Consider the following 25,567-nt stretch of genomic DNA (forward strand, 5'->3'; position numbering starts at 1 on the left):
TTGTCTAACCATCCCATCTGATACTAGTACTTCCCACTAGAACAGGTTTCGGAATAGCAAACCTTCTCAGCATCACCACGATCTCATAGTGATGCTAAATATAAACGACATGGGGGTTGAGTCCACATAACTACAGTCATCTGTTTACATACCAAGAAAGTCAGAAATTCAGTCGACCACTGAAGTTTCTAAATAGTCAATATTTATCTTTCTGTTGCATTTTAAGAAGTGATATAAGAACAAAATTCATTCTGGGAGACGACTACTTCCATCACCACCACAATTCACAAGAACACAAGCTTCAAATTATACAGTAATTTTACTTAAAAAACAAAGAAAATACATTAGAAATAGACAAGAACATACAAAATATGTAGGAAATTTAGCTTTAACTCAATTCTATAACAATTAAATAGTCTGAGGAGTGGAATAATTGAATTAAAAGCTCTAAAGTAAAAGGTGTGTTTAGTCCTACCAATTAAGAGCAATCCTCTGTGCTGCTTGAAAATCCCTCTACATATGGTGAACAGCAAAGATGTTCCAACAAGAAGAAAAATACCCAACATTAAGATAATACTGTACTAAAGCACAAAACTAAAGATGTTGGGACAAAGAAGGCTAATTTCTCACAAGACAGCTGCTACATGCAGCAAGAGGTACAGAATCTACTCTTGATTTCTGCCCTTCTAAGACAAGATGTAACTCTGGCTCCTTTGAAACAAGAGATACTACTACTGATAAAGTTCATCAGTTTTAATGATGTGAAACCCAAACTTGCATGATGTCTTAATCCAATCAAGGGGAAAGTATACTGCACAAAGTAAATGTGTAACTCATTCATCTATACCAGTGGTCGGCAAACTCATTAGTTAACAAAGCCAAATATCAACAGTACAACGATATAAATTTCTTTTGAGAGCCAAATTTTTTAAACTTAAACTATATAGGTAGGTACATTGTTATTAACTTAATTAGGGTACTCCTAAGCTGGCCTTTCTAAAAACTCAAGGGGCCAAAGAGCCGCATGTGGCTCGCGAGCCGCAGTTTGCCGACCACTGATCTATACTAATAAAAGAGAAGTATGTAAATTGACCATCACTTCACGACGCCCACAGCCCATCAAGAGTGACTATGCAAATTAACCTGACAAAGATGGCGGCAGCCCTGCCCCCCAGCCGCTCCAGGCCTCTGGGCAGCGTGCCTCCTTAGGGCCTCCCTGCCGCGCTCCACACCTGTCAACTGTCCTTGCAGCCTCCCTGGTGCCAACTGTCCTTGCAGCCTCCCTGGCAACCCTCTGGTGCCTGAGGTCGTAGCTCCCAGTGTCTGGCATCTCCCTACCCCACCCCTGTGACTTTGGATAAACTGAGACCCAAGCAATGGACAGATACTACCAGCTGACCCATCAAGCCTCCTAAGCTGAGTGGTGAAGGACTGTTTCTGCTAAAGCAGGCGATAAAATCTGAAAGAGGACACCACTTACTCTAATGTGTAGTTACCAAGGAAAAAAATAAAGAATTATGAACAACCAGGTAAACATGATACCACCAAAGCAAACTAATAAAGCTCCAAAAACTGACCCTAAAGAAAGAGATATTCGAACTGTCTGACCAAGAATTAAGAACGATATTCTTAAATACATTTAGTGAACTATAAGACATATAGACAAAATTAGGAAAACAATGCATGAACAAAATGAAAACAAAGAAATAGAAACTACTAAAAAGAAACCAAACAGAAATCCTAGTGCTGAAAAATAAAATGCACTGAATAATAATCTTGACAAAGGAGAAGAAAGAAACAGTGGACTGGAAGATAGTTAATTTGAAAATATCTAGTTAGAGGAGCGAAAAGAAGAAAGAACAAAAAAAAAGTGAAGAAAGCATGTGGAATCTACAGGATACCATCAAGAAGAATAATAAAAATATTATGGGAATCACAGAAGGAGCAGAGAAAGGATAAGAAAGTATATTGAAAGGAATAATGAATGAAAACTTCACAAACACGGGGAGAGAAATTAATATTAAGATTCACGAGGCCCACCCTGTCAGCATGACTCGGTGGTTGAGCATCGACCTATGAACCAGGAGGTCACAGTTCGATTCCGGTCAGGGCACATGCCCGAGTTGCGGGCTTAATCCGCAGTGTAGGGTGTACAGGAGGAAGCCAATCAATGATTCTCTCTCATCATTGATGTTTCTATCTCTTTCTCCTCTCCCTTTCTCTCTGAAATCAATCTATATATATAAAAGCCAAGCGACCAGAACAACAGAACGACTAGTTGCTATGACATGCATTGTGGGGGCCAACAGGTCTGATGGGGCCCCGATTAGCCCCCGCAACTGCCCATGGCCCCTCCCCCATCATCATCTGCCCCCGATCAGCCCCCCACCCTGATTGGGGGCAGGGCCAGCTGGCCAATCTCCCACGTCCCCTCCCTCCCGCCAGCCCAGCCCGACAGGCCCCCATCGGGGCAGGCCAGCCGGACCCCACCCGTGCACAAATTTGTGCACCAAGCCTCTAGTAAAAATATATCAAAAACAAAATGAAGACTCATGAGGCCCAAATGACCCCAAATAGGTTGAACCTGAAACAGGTTATACTGAAACACATTAAAATTAAACTGTCAAAATCAAAGACAGAGCCCAGCCAGTGTGGCTCAGTGGTTGAGTGTCAACCTATGAACCAGGAACTCACAGTTTGATTCCTGATTAGGGCACATGCCCAGGTTGTGGGCTCGATCCCCAATAAGGGGCATGCAAGAGGCAGCTGACCAATGATTCCCTCTCAACACTGATGTTTCTCTCTCTTTTTCCTTCTCCCTATCTCTCTGAAATCAATAAAAATATATTTTTAAAAAATCAAAGAGAATTTTGAAAGCAGTAAGAGAAAAGAGACACATTACATACAAGGGGACCCCTATAAAACTATAGGTGGATTTCTAAACAACAACAACAAACAAAATAAACAAACAAAAAACCCCACAAAAAACAACAACAACTTTGCAGGCCAGGAAAGAATGGGAAAATATATTCAAAATACTGAGGGAAAAATAACTACCAATCAACAATACTACAACTAACAAAACCGTCTAAACACTTCCCCAGCAAACAAAACCTAAGGGAGATAACTTTCACTAGACCTTTCCTACAAACAATGCTAAAGGGCATTCTTCAGGAAAAGGAAGATGGCTGCTGACGGGAAGGCAGACTGCAAGATAGTGTGTTAGTGAAAAAACAAAGAGAGAACGTGTGGTTGCACGGGGAGTGTTTGTTGGTGAGCTATACTCCAGGAGACTGTGGGGGACTGTCGGACGGGGCTCCCCTGACCGGGCAGCCCCCACTGCTGCTGGGTTCCATCCTGGAGCGACCGACTTGGACGCGGAGACTGCGCCATCTTGAAGGAAAAGTGGATGTTATCGGAAGCCTGAAAAGCCTGGGAATCTACAACTACGGAACCAACGAACAGCTGCGAACCCGAGAACACCGGTCCCCAAGTGGTGCAAGCACACGGATTCAGAGGAGCTCTACACTCCACCATGGAAAGATCAGATTTCGCCTTGGAGAAGATGAGGTCTATGGTCCCGGCAGGAGAGAGAAACGCGCACGCGGGAGCTGGAGACCTGAGGAAGTCTGCGCCTAGAAAAATCCGTTGGGACTGCCGTGATCCGTGAATGTGGAAGGGGGTTCGCAGAGCTGCTAACAGAAGGGAACTCTAAAAAGCAACCCATTTTGATCTGGGCGCAAAAGGACAGCCTAAAAATTTTAAAAGTGTGCTGGCTGCTTAGACCCAAGGAGAAAAAAGACTGCACATACTTGCGCGAAGCCCTGGAATTCGCACACTTAATTCTGGCTCTTTTTTTCCCCCCTCTTTAAATTCTTCCTTCTGATTACTAAGCCCAATACATAGAATCACCCAATTGGGGACACTCTAAGAGACTTCAAGGGAAAGTTGTTTTTCTGGAACCTGGGGATCAGAGTGGGGAATAACCATCAGAGAACCAGCTCTGGGGCAACCCACTCCCCCAAACCGGTATTAAGTGCCACAGGAAAAACAATATCTAAACACTAACTAGAGAGGACCTATAGACTCGGAGGTCAATCCAGAAACACTGCCACCAAAGGATTGAATCACAAATTAACTCTTGTGTAAACACAAATAAACTGCCTGCTTAAAAATCAGGACTGGCTTACAACACTGAGGAGCAGTGGAATGCAGGGAACTTCAATACTGTCCTGACTAGGAAACAGGTGTGCCAAACAGAACAGTAGAGGAAGTGAATGACCTTCACTACTGCACATTTTTATTTTTTTTCATTTTCTACTTAAGAAACTATTTTTTTTTCCTTTTTTCCTCACTTGATTTTACCTTTTTAATTATTACATTTTTATTTTCAGTCAGTATTATTACTACTACTATTTTACCTTTTTTTTTTTTAAAGTGTCATTTATTTTCTCTTTATTTTACTTTGGGATTAGTGTTCTACATTCTATGTTCATCTTTCCTTTAGCATCATTTTACTCTATCTCAACCTTACCTTTACACCATCACTCTCTTCCTCACTTTTCCCCTTTTGTTGTCCTGTTTCTATTACCCTGTTCCTGTTTTAGATTTTCCCTATTCCTTCTTTTTACCCCATTAAAATTTCACCCTACTTATATATCTAATTTCTAATCCCCTGCTCCAAGTTCATACACACCTCTCTTCTCTTTCTTGACTATCCAAAATTTTTTTCTCTCTCTGTCCTTTTGTAGTTGTTTCCTTGATTGCTGATTATATCGATTTTTTTTTTGTGCTGGCTTATGAGATTGTTTCGCTTTTTGTTTTTTTGTTTGTTTTGTTTTTGTTTTTTGCTTCTGTTTTCCCTTGCCTCACTTGATATTAGTTGTTGTTTGTAGTTTGCATTCATCTCCAGGTATTTGTTGCTGGCATGTGTTGGGGTCAGTGGCTGTTCTATTGGAGTTTTCTCCCCATATTTATAGTTTTTTTCCCCCTCTTCTTTTTTTCCCTCTTCTTTCTTTCTTATCCTCTAATTCGCCTTTCTCTGGTGGTCACCTTTATTTGGGGTTAATATCGTGAATACATTTGTGTTCAGTGCCTTGCGTGTTGTGCCTTGTTGTGTTGTATTTTGTGCATTTAAATCAACGCAGGAGAGAGAGAACTATATAACCAGACAAGCGGAGAAGAGAGAACATGGAGAGACAAAGAAACAGCCCGCATATGAAAGAAAAGCAGGCATCACCAGAAAAGGAAGTAAACAAAATGGAGGCAAGCAACCTGTCCGAGAAAGAATTCAGAGAAATGGTCATAAGGTGGCTGAAAAGAATGGAAGACAAATTCAACAATATGTGTAAGAACCAAAAGGAAATGAAGAAGAATCAAGAAGAAATGAAAAATAACATCGCTGCTGTAAAGAACTCAATAGAATGCATCAAGAGTAGACTAGAAGAAGCAGAGGACCGCATCAGTGAGCTAGAAGACAAGTTAGGAAAAAATACCCAAGAAGAGCAGCTTCTAGAAAAAAAAATTAAAAAGCAGGAGGAGAGCCTAAGGGAACTTGGGGACAACATGAAACAAACAAACAAAAAATCCGCATAATAGGGTTCCAGAAGGAGAGGAAACTGAGCAAGGAATAGAAAACCTGTTTGAAGAAATAATGACAGAAAACTTCCCTGATTTAGGGAAGAAAAAAACCACACAAATCCAAGAAGCTCACCGAGTCCCAAGCAAAATGAACCCCAAAAGACTGACACCAAGGCACATTATATTAAACTAGCAAACACCAACGACAAAGTCAGAATCTTAAAAGCGGCCAGAGACAGAAAATTATCTACAAAGGATCCCTCATCAAACTAGCGACTGATTTTTCAACAGAAACACATCAGGCCAGAAGGGAATGGAATGAAATATACAAAATCATGCAAATAAGGGTCTGAATCCAAGAATACTGTACCACAACAAATTATGATAAAGAAGTCAAACCATACTACCACAAAAGGTCATCAAATCAGAGAATACAATAAGGTAAGTAAGAAGTAAGGAACAAAGGATTTAAAAAAGAAAGAAATTAACAAAATGACAATAGTAAGTCCTTACTTTATCAATCACTACTTTAAACAAAAATTGATCAAAAGACTTAGAATGGCGAAATGAATGAAAAAAGAAAAAACAAGATCCAAAGATATGCTGCCTGCAGGAGACTAACTTTAGCTTTAAAGATACACATGGATTGAGAGTGGCAGGATAGAAAAAAGTATTTCAACAAAATAACTAAAATAAAGAAGGAATAGCTATAATTATATCAGACAAAATAGACTTTAAGCTATAATGATAAAGGGGTCAATCTATCAAGACAACCTAAAAAGTATAAATATTTATGCACCCCAACATCAGGGCACCTAAATATTTTAAGCAAATATCAACATTTAACTAAAAAAGGAAATAAATAGAAACACAATAATAGCTGGAGACTTTAATACTCCACTATCAACAATGGATAGATCATCCTGACAGAGAATGAATAGAAAGCCGTGGAACTGAACAACATTATAGACCAAATAGAGGTAAGAAAAGTACACAGAACGTTTTGTTCAACAACAGCAGAATGCATATTCTTCTCAAGTTCACATGCAACATTCTAGAAGAGATCATATGTTAGGCCACAAAATAAGTTTTAGCAAATTTAAGAAGGTTGAAATTATATCTAGTATTTTTTCTTACCATCCTATATAATAAAAGCCTATCATGCTACGTGTCCGGTCATCCAGTCAGCCGTTCAACCAATCAAAGCATAATATGCTAATGATATGGTAAGGCCACTTAACTGCTCGCTATGATGTGCACTGACCACCAGGAGGCAGGTGCTCCGACTGGTAGGTGAGCTTGCTATTGGGGTCCAGCCACTTGGGACTGGGTGAGACGGGCAGGACACAACCTGGAGCCCTCCTGCAGTCCTTCCCCACCTTGCCAACCTCCCGTGTCCCTCCCCAGCCCCAGTCGTGCACCAGTGGGGTCGCTCGGCCAGGCCTGTGCCCTCTTGCAATCCAGGACCCCTTAGGGGATGTCGGAGAGCCGGTTTTGGCCCAACAGAAGAATGTTCAGTCACTATGACGCACACTGACCACCAGGGGGAACATGCTCAATGCAGGAGCTGCCCCCTGGTGGTCAGTGCACTCCCACAGGAGTAGCACTGCTCAGCCAGAAGCCAGGCTCACAGCTGGCAAGTGCAGTGGTGGTGGCGGGAGCCTCTCCCACCGCCACAGCAGTGCTAAAGATGTCTGACTGATGGCCTAAGCCATCAGTCAGACATCCCCCGCGGGCTCTTGGACTGCAAGAAGGCGCAGGCTGGACTGAGGGACCACGCCCTGCCCGTGAGTGCATAAATTTCGTGCACCAGGCCTCTAGTAATGGTATAAAACTAGACTCACTTACAGGAGGAAAACATGAAAACTTATAAGTACTAGTACATGGAAATTAACCTTTTGCACTCGGATGTCGAGTGTGACTCGACACGGTTAGCATTAGAATAAAGGAATTGAGAAAAAAGCAAGTGAGTGCAAAGGGTTAAACAACACACTCCTGAACAACTAATGGATCAAAGAAGAAATCAAAAGGGAAATGAAATAGTATCTTGAGACAAACGAAAATGGAAACACGGCACATCAATCCTTATGTGATAAAGGAAAGAAGTCCTAAGAGAAAAATTTAGAGCGATAAAAGCACACATCAAGAATAAAGGCAGATTATAAATAAAGTAACTTTATATAGCAAGGAACTAGAAAAAGAACAAATTAAACCCAAAGTTAGCAGAAGAAGAATTAGAGCAGAAATAAATGTTAACAGAGAAGAGGAAAACAATAAAAACAGGTAAATAAAACTAAGTGTTAGTCCTTCACAGGATAAACAAACTTGACAATCCGTTAGCTAGATTCACTAAGAAAAAAACGGACCCCAAAATAAAAATTATATATGTAAGAGGATACCACGGAAATACAAAGGATCATAAGAGACCATGTACTATGAACAAGTATACGCCAACAAATTGGAAATCTAGAATGGATAAATTCCTAGAAACATACTACTTACCCAAACTAAATCATAAAGAAATAGAAAACATAAACAGACAAGTAACAAGTAAGGAGACAAAAACCTCCGAACAGGAAAAAAGTACAGGGCCAGATGGTTTCACCAGTGAATTTTACCAAATATTTAAAGAATTAATGCCAATCCTTCTCAAACACTTCCAAAACAACTGAAGAGGAGGAAATACTTCCAAACTCATTATATGAGGCCTGATACCAAAGGACACTACAAGAAAGGAAAACTACAAGCCAATATCCCGATAGATATAGATACAAAAAAGGCACATTAAAAAGATCATATACCATGATTTATCTCTAGGATGCAAAAATGGTTCAACATATGCAAATTAATACATGTGATACATCACATTAATAGATTAAAAGATAAGAATCATATAATACATCTCAATAGATGTAGAAAGTGAATTTGACAAAATTCAATATCCATTCATGATAAATACAAAAAATTGGGTATAGAAAGAATGTACCTCAACATAATAAAGGCCACACATGACAAGTACACAGATAACTTCATACACAAACGTGAAGGATTAAAATTTTTCTTCTAATATCATAAGACGACAAGGGTGCCCACTCTCACCATTCCTACTGAACATAATACTGGAAGTCCTAACCAGAGTATTCAGGCAAGAAAAAGAAACAAAAGGCAACAAAATTGGAAAGAAAAAGTGAAATTACCTGTTTGCAGATGACATGATTTTCCCATGTAATAAAAGGCTAATATGCAAATCAACTGAATGGCAGAATGACCAGTCACTATGATGCGCACTGACCACCAGGGGCGGATGCTTAACGCAGGAACTGCCCTCTTGTGGTCAGTGCACTCCCACAGGGGGAGCATTGCTCAGCCAGAAGCTGGCCTCATGGCTGACGAGTGCAGCAGCAATGGTGGGAGCCTCTCTTGCCTCCACAGCAGTGCTAAGGACCCCTTGGGAGATGTCCGCCTGCCGGCTTAGGCCCGCTCCCCGCATGCCATTTTGCATATATACATAAATAGAATCATCGTATTATATATTTTAAACTTATACAATGTTATATATCAACTAGTAGCCCTGTGCACGAATCCATGCACCAGTAGTTCGTCAGTAGCTCTCCTCCTGCTGACCTGCCTTCCTGTAGCTCCCTCTGCCCCCGCCCCCCTCTTCATAGCTTGCTGCCCTGCCCCCTCCTGTAGCTCTCTGCTGCCCCACCCTCCCGCTGATCCGTGATCGGGTCGTTATGAGGTTGGTCGTTATGCTTCATGGCATAATGACCATTTGCATATTACATCTTTATTATATAGGATTATATCTTAATATAATTGGGGAAATGGTGCCTTCTGAGGAGCTAAAGTTTTTAATTTTGATGAGTCCAATGTATCATTTTTTCTTTTATGTGTTTTTGGTGTCCTAAAAAAAGCTTGTCCAGGTTGCAAACATTTCTACTAAACTTATTGTAAATGTTTTATGCTTTTAGCTCTTACATATAGGCTTACTGTTCTTTTTAAGTTAATTGTGGTTTATGTTGTGAGGTAATTTAAAGTTCATTTTTTTCCCTTGTAAATATGACACAAAATGTGAAAAAGCTTTTAAATAGGTATTTTAAGCCACTTGTCTTAGATACCTTGATCCCCTAAACTAAAACCTGAGGTTTTCACGACTGATTCTAATACCCTCTCCAAGTGTGCTGCTTCCTTCCACAGGTAGACTGTATCCTGTCCCTTCAACAACACATATGCTTGACGACCTCATCTGAAGTGGTGTTTTCACGACCCTTCCAGACCCCTGAAGGCGGGAGTATATCCAGAGCCCCTGCACAGAGCAGATACTGTAAGAAGCTGAAAGCAGAACCCATCTCCTACCTCTCTTCAACACTCCTCCCTGCCATGTACTCTCAAGTTCTGAAGCATGCCTTCCGCATGCCTCCACTGGCATCCCTGCTCTTTCATCGCCTTTCCCCTCTAATCCCTACTAATGCTCTATATTCCTCTTCTAGGAATGTTGGCTGAAAGAGAACATACAGTGAATATTGAAGAATTCCATATCTGGTATAAGAATAGTCAAAGAGAAGGCAACACTGAGCTGGCAATCAGAAGAGAATGAATTCTGCCCTGGCCAGGTGGCTCAGTTGGTTGGAGTGTCGTCCAATATAGTAAAAAGGTTGTGGGTTCGATTCCCAGTCAGGGCACATACCTAGGTTGAGGTTCAATCCCCAGTTGGCCACAGACATGAGGCAACCAACTGTTGTTTCTCTCTCACACCAATACACCCCCCGCCAAAAAAAACACACCAATGAACATATATCCTCAGGTGAGGATTAAAAAAAGAAGAAGATAATGAATTCTAACTAAACTTGGGCACATCCCTTGGTTGGATGAGTCTCATCTTCTTCATGTATCAAACAAAGGGGCTCAACAAGATAATCTATGGGGGTCTCTTGTTAGAATAATCTCTGATTATATGGTAACTTTCATCTTAGTGAAATTTTCAAACCCAAACTCTGACACTTTTATAGAAGTTTGTATTTGGACTGAAAAAAAAATACAATTTCTATTCTGATACAACTATACATTTACAATTTCTGTTGTTACACGACTGCACATTTTATTTTATATTTCCATTTCACATTTTATTTTACATGTACATTTCCATTAAAGTTATTCATATTTAATGAGAGTTCAGGCACTGTTTAATTTGACTGTGCAACACTGAGCCACATATAAAAAGGACTGGCTAAATTCTTCCAGTGTGAAGCTATGTTCTGATCATTACTGCTAGGTAAATATAGAGACTATATTTTCTCCAAGTCACATGCTTTAAACAAATGATTTATTAAATATAATTCATAAATACAGCTCTTTAGGTTTTTTTTTTTTTGCTTTATTCTATTTCATTGATTTTTAGAGATAGAGGAAGTAAGGGGGGGGAGGGGGAGAGAGAGAGAGGAAACTAGGGAGAGAGAGAGAAACATCAGTATGAGAGAGACACAACGATTGGTAGCCTCCCGCAGGTGTCCCAATCCAGGCCAGGGAGTGAACCCGCAACCCAGGTACGTGCCCTTGACTGAGAACCAAACCAGCGATCCTTCGGTGCACAGGCCAACACTGTAACCACTGAGCAACACCAGCCAGGGCCAGCTCTTTAGTTTTTAGTTGGTTGGTATGAGCTAAAATCTAAATTTAAACTTGTATATGACCATAGATTGAACGGCATCCTCCCAAAATTCACATGTTGAAATCCTAACCCCCAATGTGACGGCATTTGGAGATGGAGCTTTTGGGAGGTAATTAGGGTTAGATGAGGTCATCAGGGTTAAGCCCTTAAAAGAAGAGACACCAGAAAGTTTGCTTCCTCTTTCTCTCTCTGCCATGTGAGGACAAAAGGGAGAAGGCAGATCTCTGCAAGCCAAGAAGAGAGCCCACTGGGGAGCCAAATCTGCTGGCAACTTGATCTTGAACTCCCTACCTCTAGAACTGTGAGAAAGAAATGTCTGTTGCTTAGCTGCCCAATCTGTGTGGTATTCTGTTGTAGCAGCCTGGGCTGACTAAACATCTGTTTACTGCCCAATCCAGTCCATACCATATGGTATTACTGCATACCAATTTGAACCTAATGTTTATCTAATTCATTGTCTCAGTGAGAAAAGAAAGGTATGATTGTTGTAAAACATATCTACAAATTCTCCAATATTCCTGCTATCAATAGGTATAAATCTCTGCCTCCACCTCACTAATGCCTTAATTCCATGCCAATCTAAGTGACCAAAAACATGACAGAAGTAACACTATATGAGGATAGGTCATAAAAGGTGATCCAGCTCCCACTGGCTCTCTTTGGGATGTTCACTCTTGGAATCCAGCCACAGGCTGTAAAATAAAGAAGCCCAAACCTTTGTGAAAGACCACACAGAGGGGCCCACATGCAGGTGTTCTAGGTGACTGCTCAGCTAAAGTCCCAGGTAACAAGCTAGCACCAACATGAGAGCAATCCTATCTCCAGCCCCCTGCCATTGAGTCATTCCCAGCGCTGGAGTCTCCCGAGCTGAGGCCCCGATCACCATGGAGCAGAGGCAAGCTGTTTCTGCTGAGCTCTGCCTGAATTCCTGCCCTACAGTATCTGACAGCATAGCATGATGATTGTTTTTTGCCAGTAAGTTTCGGGGTAGTTCATTAGACAGATGCAGATAACAGATAAGTGGAACGTGAGATCAGAATATCATTACGTATTCATGTAAATTCTTCATTATACGAGGAAAATAACTCAAAGCCCAGATCTTGATCAAGATCATGATGAATAAGATCATTTTCATAAATGTAGCCCAGTATAATTCCGTAGCTAATTTCCTAACTGCTGGAATAAAGGATTGAGGAAGAAGCACAAGCTATCAGGCATGCTTTTCTCAACACTAATTTTGCTTCAGATGGGTCAGAGTTCTAGGATTCTTAGACGGTCCAGCCAAGGTGGCATCAGGCTAGACTCTCAGTGGTCTGGAAATAATCCCACCAGAGTCAAAAACATTTGGGGAGGGGTGAAGGACAGAAGGTGGCATTACGACTTATAAGCATAATAGTAGAGAAGTCTACACCTCACTATTGCCAGTGGGCATCTCCTTAGGGCATGGGTCACAAGCAGATCAGGTCCCAAGAGGCATAAGTAAAACATCAGGGAGAAGGACAGAGCAATAGGGGAGCAGGGACATTTAACTGCAGATATGAAAGAGCAAAAAAACAACACAGTGATTACTGAAGGAGTTTCAATTATACATATTTTTAAAGTAAAGTTTCTAGCTGTCCTAGTCTTAATCGGAATATTTGCTACTTCTGTCTCAAAATAAAATGTTCTGTTGATGCCATCTGAATTTCACTGGTGTGGAGATACTTCTGGATGTACTTTAGTATCAAGGATCTCTCATTCACAAAAAACTCTTCTTTCCCTCCAGAAACCAGGCCCTCTCTGGATATGGAAGAGGATCAGGCAGTATTATTCTTTATATTGTCTCCATAATACATGTGAGAAGCTACCAAAAGACCAAAAAATGTGGAGGTGTGAAAGGCATCTTCAATTCACATGCGTGTATACTGGAACAGTTTAATAACACCTGAGGGTAAAACAGCTCTCTTGTAGTCTTGAGAATCTGTGTTTAAAATGCATCCTTTCCAGGGGACTGGGTCTCACTACTCCCAGTTTCCCCTCTAGGGGCCTGCAGACAGAATGACCTCTGGCGATACTGAAGGCAGCAATGGTCTGTCCATAAAAGGCAGGGAGAGCCACAAGAGAAGTCTCTAGGGAGTTACAAAGTTGATCCTCTGAAAAAGCCAGGAAGTTTCAGCTCGGAGTAAAAACCTTTCATATATGATATACTACACAATGCATCACATGTAAATTCAGATTTAAACCTGGCTTTCCATACACAACACTTGAAATACATGATATAATATGATTTATAATATACTTTTCCCTCTTCATCAAAAAAGTATGGGGAAGAAATGGGGAACATTGCAGGAATCCCCCAGAAGGAACTGAAAGTATGTTAGTATTTTACTAAATCTACTGAATTTTATATATTGTAAAAAATATATATATTTCTTCTTTACCTTTTTTGTTGATAGGAACTGAATCCAAGTGTTGTCTCAGTCTGTGAAAGGAAGAAAACAATGGTAAAAATACTAAAATAAAATCTTTATTCTAGAGACATACGAAATATCCAAAATATTTTGTTGTAATTTCAATCATGATCTTATGCTCACTTGAATTTTCAGGTTAAACCTGATGCCCAAATCATATGAAATGATTTGTCACACTACTAGTATGTACAGGTATCCTCTGCTTTTTGTAAGTTCACATTATGCCACTTCACTTGACGAAACACCTGCATTAGTACCTGCTTTCAGTAACCAAAATAACCTAGAGCATCTGAGTCTTATCTCCCTTGATTTTTTATGTCCCTTTGCAAGCCGTGTCCTTAGGGTATCAGAAAAGGCTGAGAGAACTCGTAAGAATGTTAAGTTTTAGCATGAAACTGGACATAATTACGCATATTGATAGTGATGAACAAAATAAAGACGTTGTGCCTGTGTTGAATTTTGGGTCTGGGAACACTTAAAATTTTCCCCATAGATATGACTGTGCTTCTCTGCTTTACACCATTTTGGCTTATGAGAAGTTTCACAGAAAACTTTGCTTTCAGATAGAAGGGGAAACCTATAATTTAAGTGTGAGAATAATTTGGATTACATTTTTTAACAAACAAGAAAATAATAAAAAGTAATGTAATTGGTTTTTAAAAGTTTGCCAGACCAACACCTCCAATGAGAAGAGTCCTCTTCACAATCACTTTGTGAGGCTCCATGTGCCTCTCACTACTCACTGTTGACCGCTGTGTGCCACGTGTTGGTGTATAACAGTTACGGCCATTATAGACCCCAAGGTATTGGAGAGGGAGCGAGGTGGGTAGAGGTGGAGGAGGGTATGGGGGGATAAACAGTGATGGGTAAAAAAGTAAAGAAAAATGTGTTTAAACATTGAATAAAGGACTATGAACACCCTGGAAAGGTGCTGTGTCAGAGAATAGGTGACGTGCTTAAACATGTGATGAGGGAAGGCCTGTCATCAGAGATAACATTTACACTAAAGCCTAAAGGGTAAAGAGAGCTGTGTGCAGAAGTAAGATTGGGTGGTGGAAGCAAGACTGGGTGGTGGTGGAGAAAACAGCATGGGCACAGGTCCTCAGACAGGGAAGAGCCTGCATGTTGGAAAAAAAGACAGCAGGTCTATGTGGCTGGAGTTTGGAGAGAAGGTAAAGAAGAGAGGAAAATGAGGCTGGAAGGCAAGGCAGGGGGCAGATTCAGATTACATTGTGCTCTGGTGAGAAGCCATGGTAAGAAGTTCAAATTGTGTATATTCTAAATGCAATACAAGGGGTCTGGAGGAGTAAGAGACAGAGACAGACATGGTTTTAAAGATATTATTCTGGCTTTAGTGTAGAGGACAGATTTGAGGAGGATAAGAGAGAAAGCAAGAAGTTGGGAGGCAACCAATGAAGAAAATAAAACATTTAATGATATGTGAGCAAACGCCCAAACTCTAAGAAATAGCATCAGTGTCCTGGCCGGTGTGGCTCAATTAGTTGAGCATTGTCCCGTGCAGCAAAAGGTCACTGGTTTGATTCCCAGGCAGGGCACATGCCCAGGTTGCAGGTTTGATCCCCAATCAGGGTGTGTACGGAAGGCAACCTGTCAATGTTTCTCTCTCACATTGATGTTTTTCTCTCCCCCTTTCTCTCTCAAATCAATAAATGACTTGAACAGACATTTCTCTAAAGACATACAAATGGGTAGCAGGCACATGAAAAAATACTGAACATTATTGATCACTAGGGAAGTACAAACCAAAAACCACAATGAGATACCACTTCACTCCCATCAGGTTATTTACTATAAAAACAAACACAGAAAATAGCCAGTGTTGGTAATTGGAGTAAGTGAAGTTGGTGATGTGGAGAAATTGAAACCCATTGACACTGTTAGCAGGAGTGTAAAATGTGCAGCTGCTGCGGAGAATGGTATGGAAGTTCCTCAACAAATTAAACAATGACCATATGATCCAGTAAATCCACTTCTGGATATAGACCCCAAAAGAATTGAAAACAGAAAGCAGGGACGCAGATATGTGGACATCCATGTTCATAGTAGCATCAGTCACAATAAGCCAAAGAGTGGAAGCAACCCAAATGCCTATCAATCAATCAATGGACAAAAAAATGTAATTTATACAACAGAACATTATTCAATCTTAAAAAGAAAGGAAATTCTGATATATGCTACAACATGGATGAACCTTGAAGACTAAGTTTACACTTATGCTAAGTGACATAAGCAGTCACAAAAGGACAAATACTGTAAGATTCCACTTATATGAATGAGGTACCTAGAGTAGTCAAATTCATAGAGACAAAAAATAGAATGGTGTAATAGAATGGCCAGGGTTTGGGTTAAGGAGAGTTACAATGTTTCAGTTTGGGATGATGAAAAAGTTCTGGAGCTGGATGGTGCTGCTGTGAAAATAAATGTAAACATACCGAATGTCACTAAACTGTACACTTAAAAATGGTTTAAAATGCAACTTTTAAATTATGTATATCTTGCCACACTCAAAAAAAGCTATAAGCAATCAAGACAGTGTGGTACTGGTATAAAGGCAAATAGATTAATGGAACAGGAGAACATCCAGAAATGAACTCACATTTGTAGTCATTTGATTTTCAACAAATGCATCAATGCAATTCAATAGAGAAACATCCCTTTTCAACAAATGGAGCTGGAACAACTAGCTAAACCTATTGGAGGGAAGTAAGCCTTTATCCTTATATCATACATGGAACTCAAACTAACTTTAGATAAACCAGAGTTCTAAGATTAAAAACTAAAATTCTAAAACTTCAACAAGAAAACAGGAGATTATCTTTATTGCCTTGAAATAGAAAAAGATTTCTTGAACAAGGCAAAAAAAACACTAGGTATAAAAGAAAAAACACGATAGATATACTCACCAAACAATATTGTTATGAAAATGAAAATGCAAGCCACACATTGAGAGCAAATATTTGCAAATCACATATTTGATTAAGAACTTATATCCTGAACATATAAGGAATCTGAATAATCAACCACCCAACTTTTAAAAATTGGCCATTACACAAATGTCAGCTAAGCACATTAAAAGACATTCAACATCAGCTACTAAGGTAAACTACAATTAACTACACATCCTATCTAATAAAGAGGGGATATGTTAATTGACCATCACGCCCTCACAAAGATGGCAGTGCCCACAGCCAATAAGGAGGGAATATGCTAATTGACTGTCACACCCTCAAAGATGGTGGTGCCCACAGCCACAAGATGGCAGCATTCAGTCTCCAGCCCCGCCGGGGCACCTGCCTCCGGAGTCCCCTAGTCCCCTCAGCCCCCCAGCCACCCAGGGCCGGCCCAATGCACAGGCAAGCCTCGGATGGCAGCTGCCCAGCCGCCCAGGGCGGGCCTGAGGTGCAAGCAAGCCTTGGAATTCGGCTGCCCAGCTGCCCAGGGCCACCCGAGGCACAGGTAACCAGGGCCGGCCGAGGGTTGCACTGCTGGCAGTGGCAGCAGCAGAGGTATGATTGGGGTGTTGCCTTCCCCTGATCGCCGAGTCGCCGCCCGCCCCTGAAGGCTCCTGGACTGTGACAGGAGGCAGGCTGGGCTGAGGGACACCTCCTCCAGTGCATGAATTTTCATGTATTGGGCCTCTAATCTATTATAATGTCCAAAATTGAAAAGACTAATCAGATAAGGGTTGGAGTGGATGTGAGGTAACTAGAACTATTTTTCATACATACTGGTGGGAATGCAAAGCAAAATAGAACCACCACTTTAGAAAAATGTTGGCAATTTCTTACCAAGATAAACATACACCTGCCATATGACCTAGCCACTGAACTCCTAGATATTTGCCCAAGAGAAACAAAAGCTTATGTCCATCCAAAGACTTGTACATGAATGTTTATAGTAGCTTTAGCTATACTAGTAATTGGCCAATTCTTAGGACAACTCAAATTTCCATCAACAGGTGAATGGATATATGAAATGTGTGCTATCTGTACAATGGAATACTACTCAGCAATAAAAAAAAAGAATAAACTCAAGATTGGAAACCTTTGTGTTTTTTTTCCATTAAACATGTCTTTATTATCCTATACTAGTGGCCTGGTGCACGAAATTAGTGCAAAGGGGGGGGGGCTGAGCCCAGCCTTCACCCTCTCCAATCTGGGACCCCTCCTCGGGGGATGTCCGACTGCCAGTTTAGGCTCAATCCCACAGGGACATCCCTCTCTCAATCCGGGACCACTGGCTTCTAACCGCTCACCTGCCTGCCTGCCTGATCGCCCCTAACCACTCTGCCTGCCGGCCTGTTCACCCCCAACTGCCCCCTGCCAGCCTGCTCTTCCCCAACTGCCCCCACTGCCGGCCTTCTTGCCCCCAACTGCCCCCCCGCAGGCCTGATCACCCCCAACTACCCTCCCCTCCTGGCCTGATCACCCAACCACCTCTGCCTCAGCCCTGCCACCATGACTTTGTCCAGAAGGAAGCCGGAAGATCTCCAAGAAATTCTCCCAGTCTAATTAGCAAATTACCCTTTTATTAGTATCCTATCTAATAAAGAGGGAATATGCTCATTGACCCTCACGCTGTCACAAAGATGGTGGCGCCCACAGCCAATAAGGAGGGAATATGCTAATTGACCATCACGCCCTCAAAGATGGCAGCACCCACAGCCAATAAGGAGGGAATATGCTAATTGGCTGTCACACCCTCAAATATGGCGGTGCCCACAGTCACAAGATGGCAGCACCCAGTTCCCTCAGCTCTGCCTTTGGAGTCTCTCAGTCCCCTCAGCCCCCCAGCTGCCCAGGGCCAGCCTAAGGTGCAGGCAAGCTTCGGATGGCCGCTTCCCAGCCGCTCAGCCACCCAGGGCTGCCCGAGGCTTAGGTAACCAGGGCCGGCTGAGGCTTGTGTTGCCGGCAGTGGTAGCAGTAGAGGTGTGATGGGGTGTCGCCTTCCCCTGATCGCCAGGTTGCCTCCCGCCCCTGAGGGCTCCCAGATTGTGAGAGGGGGCAGGCCGGGCTGAGGGACCTCCCCTCCAGTGCATGAATTTTCATGCACTGGGCCTCTAGTAGATAATAAAAGCCTAATATGCTAAGTGTCTGGTCATCTGGTCAGCCATTCAACCAAACAAAGTGTAATATGTTAATGATATGCTAAGGCCTCTCAACCACTTGCTATGATGTGCACTGACCACCAGAGGGCAGACGCTCAACCGGTGGTGGTGGTGGGGGAGTGGGGCCAGCAAGTGGGCGGTGCCAGGCTGCCAGCCAAGGCAGGTGCAAGCGGGGCCCCCTCAATCACCCCGCTGGTTGCCCCACAGAGGGAGGCGACTGGTGGGGGGGGGCGGCCAGTGAGCGGGTGGCCCCAGGCCAGCCAAGGCGAGTGTGAGCGGGGGCCCCAATTACCCCACCAATCACCCCACAAATCGGCCCTAATTGCCGGCCAGGCCTAGGGACCCTACCTGTGCACGAATTTTGTGCACCAGGCCTCTAGTTTTACAATAAGTATGCATTATTTTAAAAAGAACTTTAAAAGAAAATAACATTTGAATGAAAAAAATAAACTATTGGTACACACAGCAACATGGATGAATCTCAAAATAATTATGCTGACTCAGATAGCCCTAAAGTATATGCTGCATGATTCCATTTATATAAAGTGATTTAAAATATAAACTAAATGGTAGTGACAGAAAGCAGGTCAGTGTTTGCCTAGAGATGGAGTGTGAGAGTGGACAGATCACCATAGGCCACAAGTAAACTTTCGTGGGTGATGGGTATGTTCATCATCTTGACTGTAGTGATAGTTTCACAGGAGTATAAATATGTCAAACTTTTCAAATTGTACACTAAGTGACCACATGTATGCTAAGTGACACTTCACTGTATGTCACTTCAGAGCAGTGTAACCTAACAATTGTAGAAGAGCAAACCTGGTTCCCATTTGAAGTTGACAGAAAGGAGATTTAGGAAATGTATCACCCATGTACACTTTCTTGGGGGGGGGGGACCTTTAGGAAGATAATCTAGCCAAAAAGATTAGTCATGAAGAATTGCAAATGAGGAAGCTGTCTTGTGAAAGATAAGTAGGTACTCAAGGAAAAGGAACTGTGGAAATAAAGTTAGAAAAGTAGAAAGTAAATGTTGTTTCTGAAGTATAAATCACAAAGTAGAAAAATAATTATTTAACTATAATGAAGAGTAAAAATCTCAGGACATGCCAACAACACTCCGTAAGTACTGAGAGAAAGGGCGAGATCACAACAGACACTATTTATTTTAAGGTAATCTGAGAAATAAAGGTTTAAATATATATCTGAAAATTAAGCCTCTAAATTAAGAGAGAAAACAAAAAGGAAAGCATAAAAATTAGATGGTTGGGATTAAACACAAATACAGTATGATTAAATGAGATCAATTTGTCCATTTAAAAAAGACAAAAGGATTGTATCAAAAGAGGAGGAGAAAAAGCAAGTCAGGCAGAGTCACACATTAATAACCTTATATCTTGAGTAAAATTTTTGATACATCAAGAGCAAAAAGAAAAAAAATAAAGAAAATGGAGAAAAGAATATTGTGACTGAAATGTAAGCAAAGGGCAAGAACCTAAGACCTTCTGATGTACGGGACAATGCTCAACCAACTGAGCCACACTGGCTTGGCCAATGTCTTGATATTTTTGATGGTCACAACTGAGGGGGCTACACTGCTGGAATCTAGAGAGCAGAAGCCAGGAACACTGACAAATACTCTATACTGCCCAGGCCAGTCTTCTTCCTTCCTCCCCCATTCCACCCCAACAAAGAACTTATCTGGTCCAAAATGTAAGTATTGACGAGATTGAAAATCCTACTATAACCTTAACCCTACCAGACCTGAGGCCCTGAACCTAACTGTCCCCTATACCTGGGACAGTTAGGTTCAGGGCATCAGGAAAAAATTAAAGAGAAAAAATCAACATGATATAGAAAAATGAGCATTAAAGAGAAAGAATCAACATGATATAGAAAAATGTTACATGCAAACAAGTGGTTAGAATAAGATGGAACTTGGAGACATTGTAGAAAATAGGTCTAGGCAAAGTACCAAAAATTAGGTACAGTGGTACAGCGGCAGATTCAGAAATTACCGAAAAATCGGTACAGTGGTCTGGAAGGTTTAAGAAATAGAATTAATTTAGATTTTTCATTTGTAATCTTCTTGCATTATAAATCAAAGTACTTGATTGTCACATTTATATCTCTAGTAAACTTTGCAGTTCTTAACATATTGGAGCATAGAGGATTATATTTTACAGATAAGGAAACTAAGCCTCTGAATGATTCAAATTACTGGCCAAGGAGCAAATGGTATGAGTCAAAACTCAAATCCTATAATCTGGTCTACTATTACATAGTTATTATAAATAGTAATTATACGTCTTACCAAGGGATAAGACTGTATGTGCCCAATACTGACTTCTTTTAGCCTTACATGAGCTGAAGTTGTCCATATTATTGCTAAAAATTTTTATTTAATGTGGTCATCATTTTATGCTATATAATTGTTGAAAAGAACATTTAATTCCCTTAGAAAGAAAAATTCAACTAAATGATATTTGCTACAGAATTAGGCAAACAAGGCTAGTTGTGTACAAGGCACTAGGTGCTTAGATGTAAGACAAGTTATGTGCCAGCCAAGAAATTAAGGTCTTGATGTATAGGAAGGGCGTGAACACAGGTCAGTGATACCAGGGGCCACCTGGGCAGTGTATCAGTGTCACATACTGTGCAGCTTTCCCCAGGGCTATGCTTGAGTAGAGGAGCCAAGTTTCCTTGCAGATGACCAGATTTTTTGCCACCTTCAGATATAAAATGACATACTTCAAGGCCTGGGGTAGAGGTAGAGAATTAAGAAAACTAAACTTGCTTAAGAAAACTAAACTTGTGTTCTTGCCTCTCATCAACTACCCACCCCCATCCCCCAAAAGGTTCTTTGTAAATAATCTCATCATTGAAAACAGGTAAAGCGCCTGTGAGACAGTTGTAGAAAGTTTTAACTCACAAAATGGGTCTTCCTAACTTTTTAAAACAATTGTTTTGCTTCATGTGTTTGCCTATGTGTATTTTTAATGTAATTTTTATTGAGATAATTGTAGATTCACACATAGCTGTAAGAACCAAATTAATAGAAAGCTACATTTTACCCAGTTTCCCCCAATGTAACATTCTGCAAAAGCTATCGTGTAAGATCACAACCAGGATATTGACATCGACACAATTACATATCTTGTTCAGATCTCCCCAGTTCTACTTGTACTCATCTATGTATTTGCGTGTCTACTAACTCTCACACATGTAGGTTCATGAATCCACCACCATAGTCACAATTCAGAACATTCCATCACCACAAGGAGCCTGGGTGCTACCCTTTACCACCCACCTTCTGCTTCCCCCTCCCCCAAGCTCCAGCAACCACTACTCTGTTGTTCATATCTAAAATGTGTCATCTCAAAACTGTCATGTACACAAAATCATACAAGTAGAATCTTGGGATTGGCTTTGTTTACTCAGCGTAATTTCTGGTGATTCACTCAGGTTGCTGCATGTGGCAAGAAATGCTCCTCTTTTTACTGCTAAGCAGGTGCTCCAGGGCATGAATGCTCCATAGCTTGTTTAACTAGTCACCCACTGAAGGACACCTGGGTTGTTTCCAGTTTTTTTACTATTACAAATAAAGCTCTATGTACATATCTCGTTGTGAATATAAATTTCCATTTCTCTGGGAGAATTCACTAGAGTGCCAGGTTATTTCACAGGGTAAGAAACTGCCAAACCATTTTCCAGAGTGGCGTACAGGTACAGACCCACTAGCAATACATGAGTGATCCAGTTTCTCTCCATCCTGGCTAGCACTTAGTGTTGTCACTATTTTGTGTGTGTGGTTTGGATTTGCATTTTCCTGATGGATAATGATGTTGAATAGCTTCCATGTCCTTTTTGTTATTTTTATATCCTTTTCAGTAAAATGTCTGCTCATGTCTTTTGCCAGCTCCTAATTAGATTTTTTAAATTATTATGGAGTTTTGAGAGTTCTTTATATATTCTAAGAACTAGGTTCTTTGTCCCTTAGTCCACAGCCTGACTTTTTACCTACTTCAGATGGTCTTTTGCAGAGCAAGTTTTTATTTAATTCATCAATTTTTCCTTTATGGAGATTGTACTTCTGTGTCAAATCTTTGGTGTTAAGAACTCTGATTTTATCACAACTACAGAAAATACTTTTTCAGCAATATTTATCATGTTTTTAGTTATAAACAAGTAAACAAATACATTATAGGCAGTACAACATAATACAGAGACTAATAATCACACCTAGAGTGAGAAGACCAGAATTCTAATACCAATCCCACTACCACAAAGTCCTAGGATCTTGGGCAACTTTCTTAATCTAAAACTTGGTTTCCTTTAAATATAAAATGAACAAAAAATTGTCAGTTATGCTGCCAAATAACATGGTTTTAAAAACAAATGCTATCATTACAAGGTGGTAAGACAAGCATAGAATATAAATAAAGTTTGGGGTGGAGGGCAGGAAACACACCAGCCACAAAAACCAGAGGACTGGTTAAGACAGCTTTTATTGTTCCTTTCAGCTCTGAAATTCTAGAACTGATTTTAGTTGAGAACACTAAAGCAGGCTTCATGGTAATATCTGAACTGGGTCTGAAAGACAGGATTGTATCAGATTACATTTTCTAATTTCATGTAAAATACTAGAGGCCCGATGCATGAAATTCATGCACGGGGGGGGGGGGGTGTCCCTCAGCCCAACCTGCACCCTCTCCAATCTGGGACCCCTCAAGGGATGTCCGACTGCCCGTTTAGGCCCGATCCCATTAAACGGGCAGTCGGACATCCCTCTCACAATCCAGGACTGCTGGCTCCCAACTGCTCACCTGCTTGCCTTCCTGATTGCCCCTAACCACTTCTGCCTGCCAGCCTGATCACCCCCTAACAACTCCCATGCCAGCCTGATTGATGTCTAACTGCTCCCCTGCCAGCCTGTTTGCCCCCAACTTCCCTCCTCAGCCAGCCTGGTCACCCCTAACTGCCCTCCCCTGCAGGGTTGATCGCCCCCAACTGCCCTCCCTTGCAGGCCTGGTGGCTCCCAACTGCCCTCCCCTGCTGGCCATCTTGTGGTGGCCATCTTGTGTCCACATGAGTACAGGATCTTTGACCACATGAGGGCAGCCATCTTGTGTGTTGGAGTGATAGTCAATCTGCATATTACTCTTTTATTAGATACTATAGACGCCTGGTGCATGGGTGGGGGCCAGCTGGTTTGCCCTGAAGTGTGTCCCAGATCAGGGTGGGGGTTCCCTTGGGGCGTGGGACGGCCTGGGATAGGGGCCTATGGTGGTTTTCAGGCCAGCCACGGCCCCCGGTGACCCAAGCGGAAGCCCTGGTATCTGGAATTTATTTATCTTCTACAACTGAAACTTTGTAGCCTGGAGCGGAGCCAAGCCTCCTGCTCGCTCCATGGCAGCAGCCATTTCTATTGGAATTTATGTATCTTCTATAATTGAAACTTTGTAGCCTGGAGTGAAGGCCTGAGCCAGCCAGGGCTGCAGAAGCTTGGCTTTCTCATCGCCCGGGGCAACCCTAGCCTCCTGCTCTTCCAGCTCAGTGGCTGCCGCCATTTCTGTTGGAATTTATTTACCTTCTATAATTGAAACTTTGTACCCTTGAGTGGAGGCCTGGCCCGCCAGGGTGTGTGGAAAGCTTGGCTTCCTCCATTGCCAGGGAAACCCAAGCCTCCCTCCTGCTCTCTGTGGCTGCAGCCATCTTGGTTGTGGTTAATTTGCATACTCACCCCGATTGGCTGGTGGGCGTGGCTGGTGGGTGTGGCGGAGTGATGGTTAATTTGCATATTATTCTTTTATTATATAGGATATTTAAAGATGGGCTTAAGATGGCAAGTGGAAGGATGACATAGATGTAAATCTATAGAAGTTATACTCTCTAGAGAAGTTCTTATCCAGATAAATATTTAGAGGGCCAACATTGAGTTCAGTGTTTCACTCACTGGTTCCATCCTTGTGGAGGTGACACAGATTCCACTGCTCCTAATCAGACTCACTCCCTACCCCTCATGGAAATATTTAATTTAAAAGATAATTCCTATAACTAAGGAGGGTTTTTTAAATTATTACCAACTAGAGTCCCGGTGCACGAATTCGTGCATGAGAGGGGGTCCCTCTACCTGGCCGGCCAGACGGGGGGACCGTGGGAGGTTGGCCTGCTGCTCTCCACCCATCGGGACCTAGGGGGAGGGGCCGTGGAAGTTTGTCCAGCAGGGGGGAGACCACAGAAGGTTGGCCAGCCAGGAGGAGGGGCCGTGGGAGGTTGGCTATAGGAGCACACTGACCACCAGGGGAATCTCCTGCGTTGAGCGTCTGCCCCCTGGTGGTCAGTGCGTGTCATATCGACTGGTCGACCAGTCATTTGGCTGTTAACGGTCACTTAAGCTCTTATGTATATAGATGATTCTACTGACCTTTCCCCACATAAAGCTCATAAAATATATTTCACAAAAGGCAGCTACATATTTAAAAAATAATAATAATCAGATATCATTTAAGGCTTGACACTGAGATAATGCTTGAATTTAAAATAAAATTACCTGTAGTAGCCCTCCATCATCAAAACGCAGTACTTCTATTATGCTCTCCGACTGAATAAATGCTGTGAAGAAAACAAAACATACTATCATTTAAAGAAACATCAATTTTACTTAAAATATTTTTACCTTAAAGTTAATTGCTACAGTTTTTATATTTTAAAAATATACTGCTTGATGGTGATAGAGGA

The 25,567-nt window shown here is 41.6% G+C and overlaps 1 protein-coding gene across 1 annotated transcript in view; it reads right to left on the minus strand.

Moving 5' to 3' along the window:
• Positions 1–25,567, minus strand: part of TMEM131 (transmembrane protein 131) — a 202,855-nt gene that overhangs the window by 120,994 nt on the left and 56,294 nt on the right. Inside the window, exons 2-3 of the mRNA XM_079792637.1 lie at positions 25,380–25,441; positions 13,672–13,712 (exon numbers count right to left, since the gene is read on the minus strand). Coding sequence (XP_079648763.1) covers positions 13,672–13,712; positions 25,380–25,441 — 103 coding nt within the window. The remainder of the gene's footprint in view (positions 1–13,671; positions 13,713–25,379; positions 25,442–25,567) is intronic.

This window comes from Cnephaeus nilssonii (assembly GCF_951640355.1).
Source record: "Cnephaeus nilssonii genome assembly, chromosome: 15".
NCBI lineage: Eukaryota > Metazoa > Chordata > Mammalia > Chiroptera > Vespertilionidae > Cnephaeus > Cnephaeus nilssonii.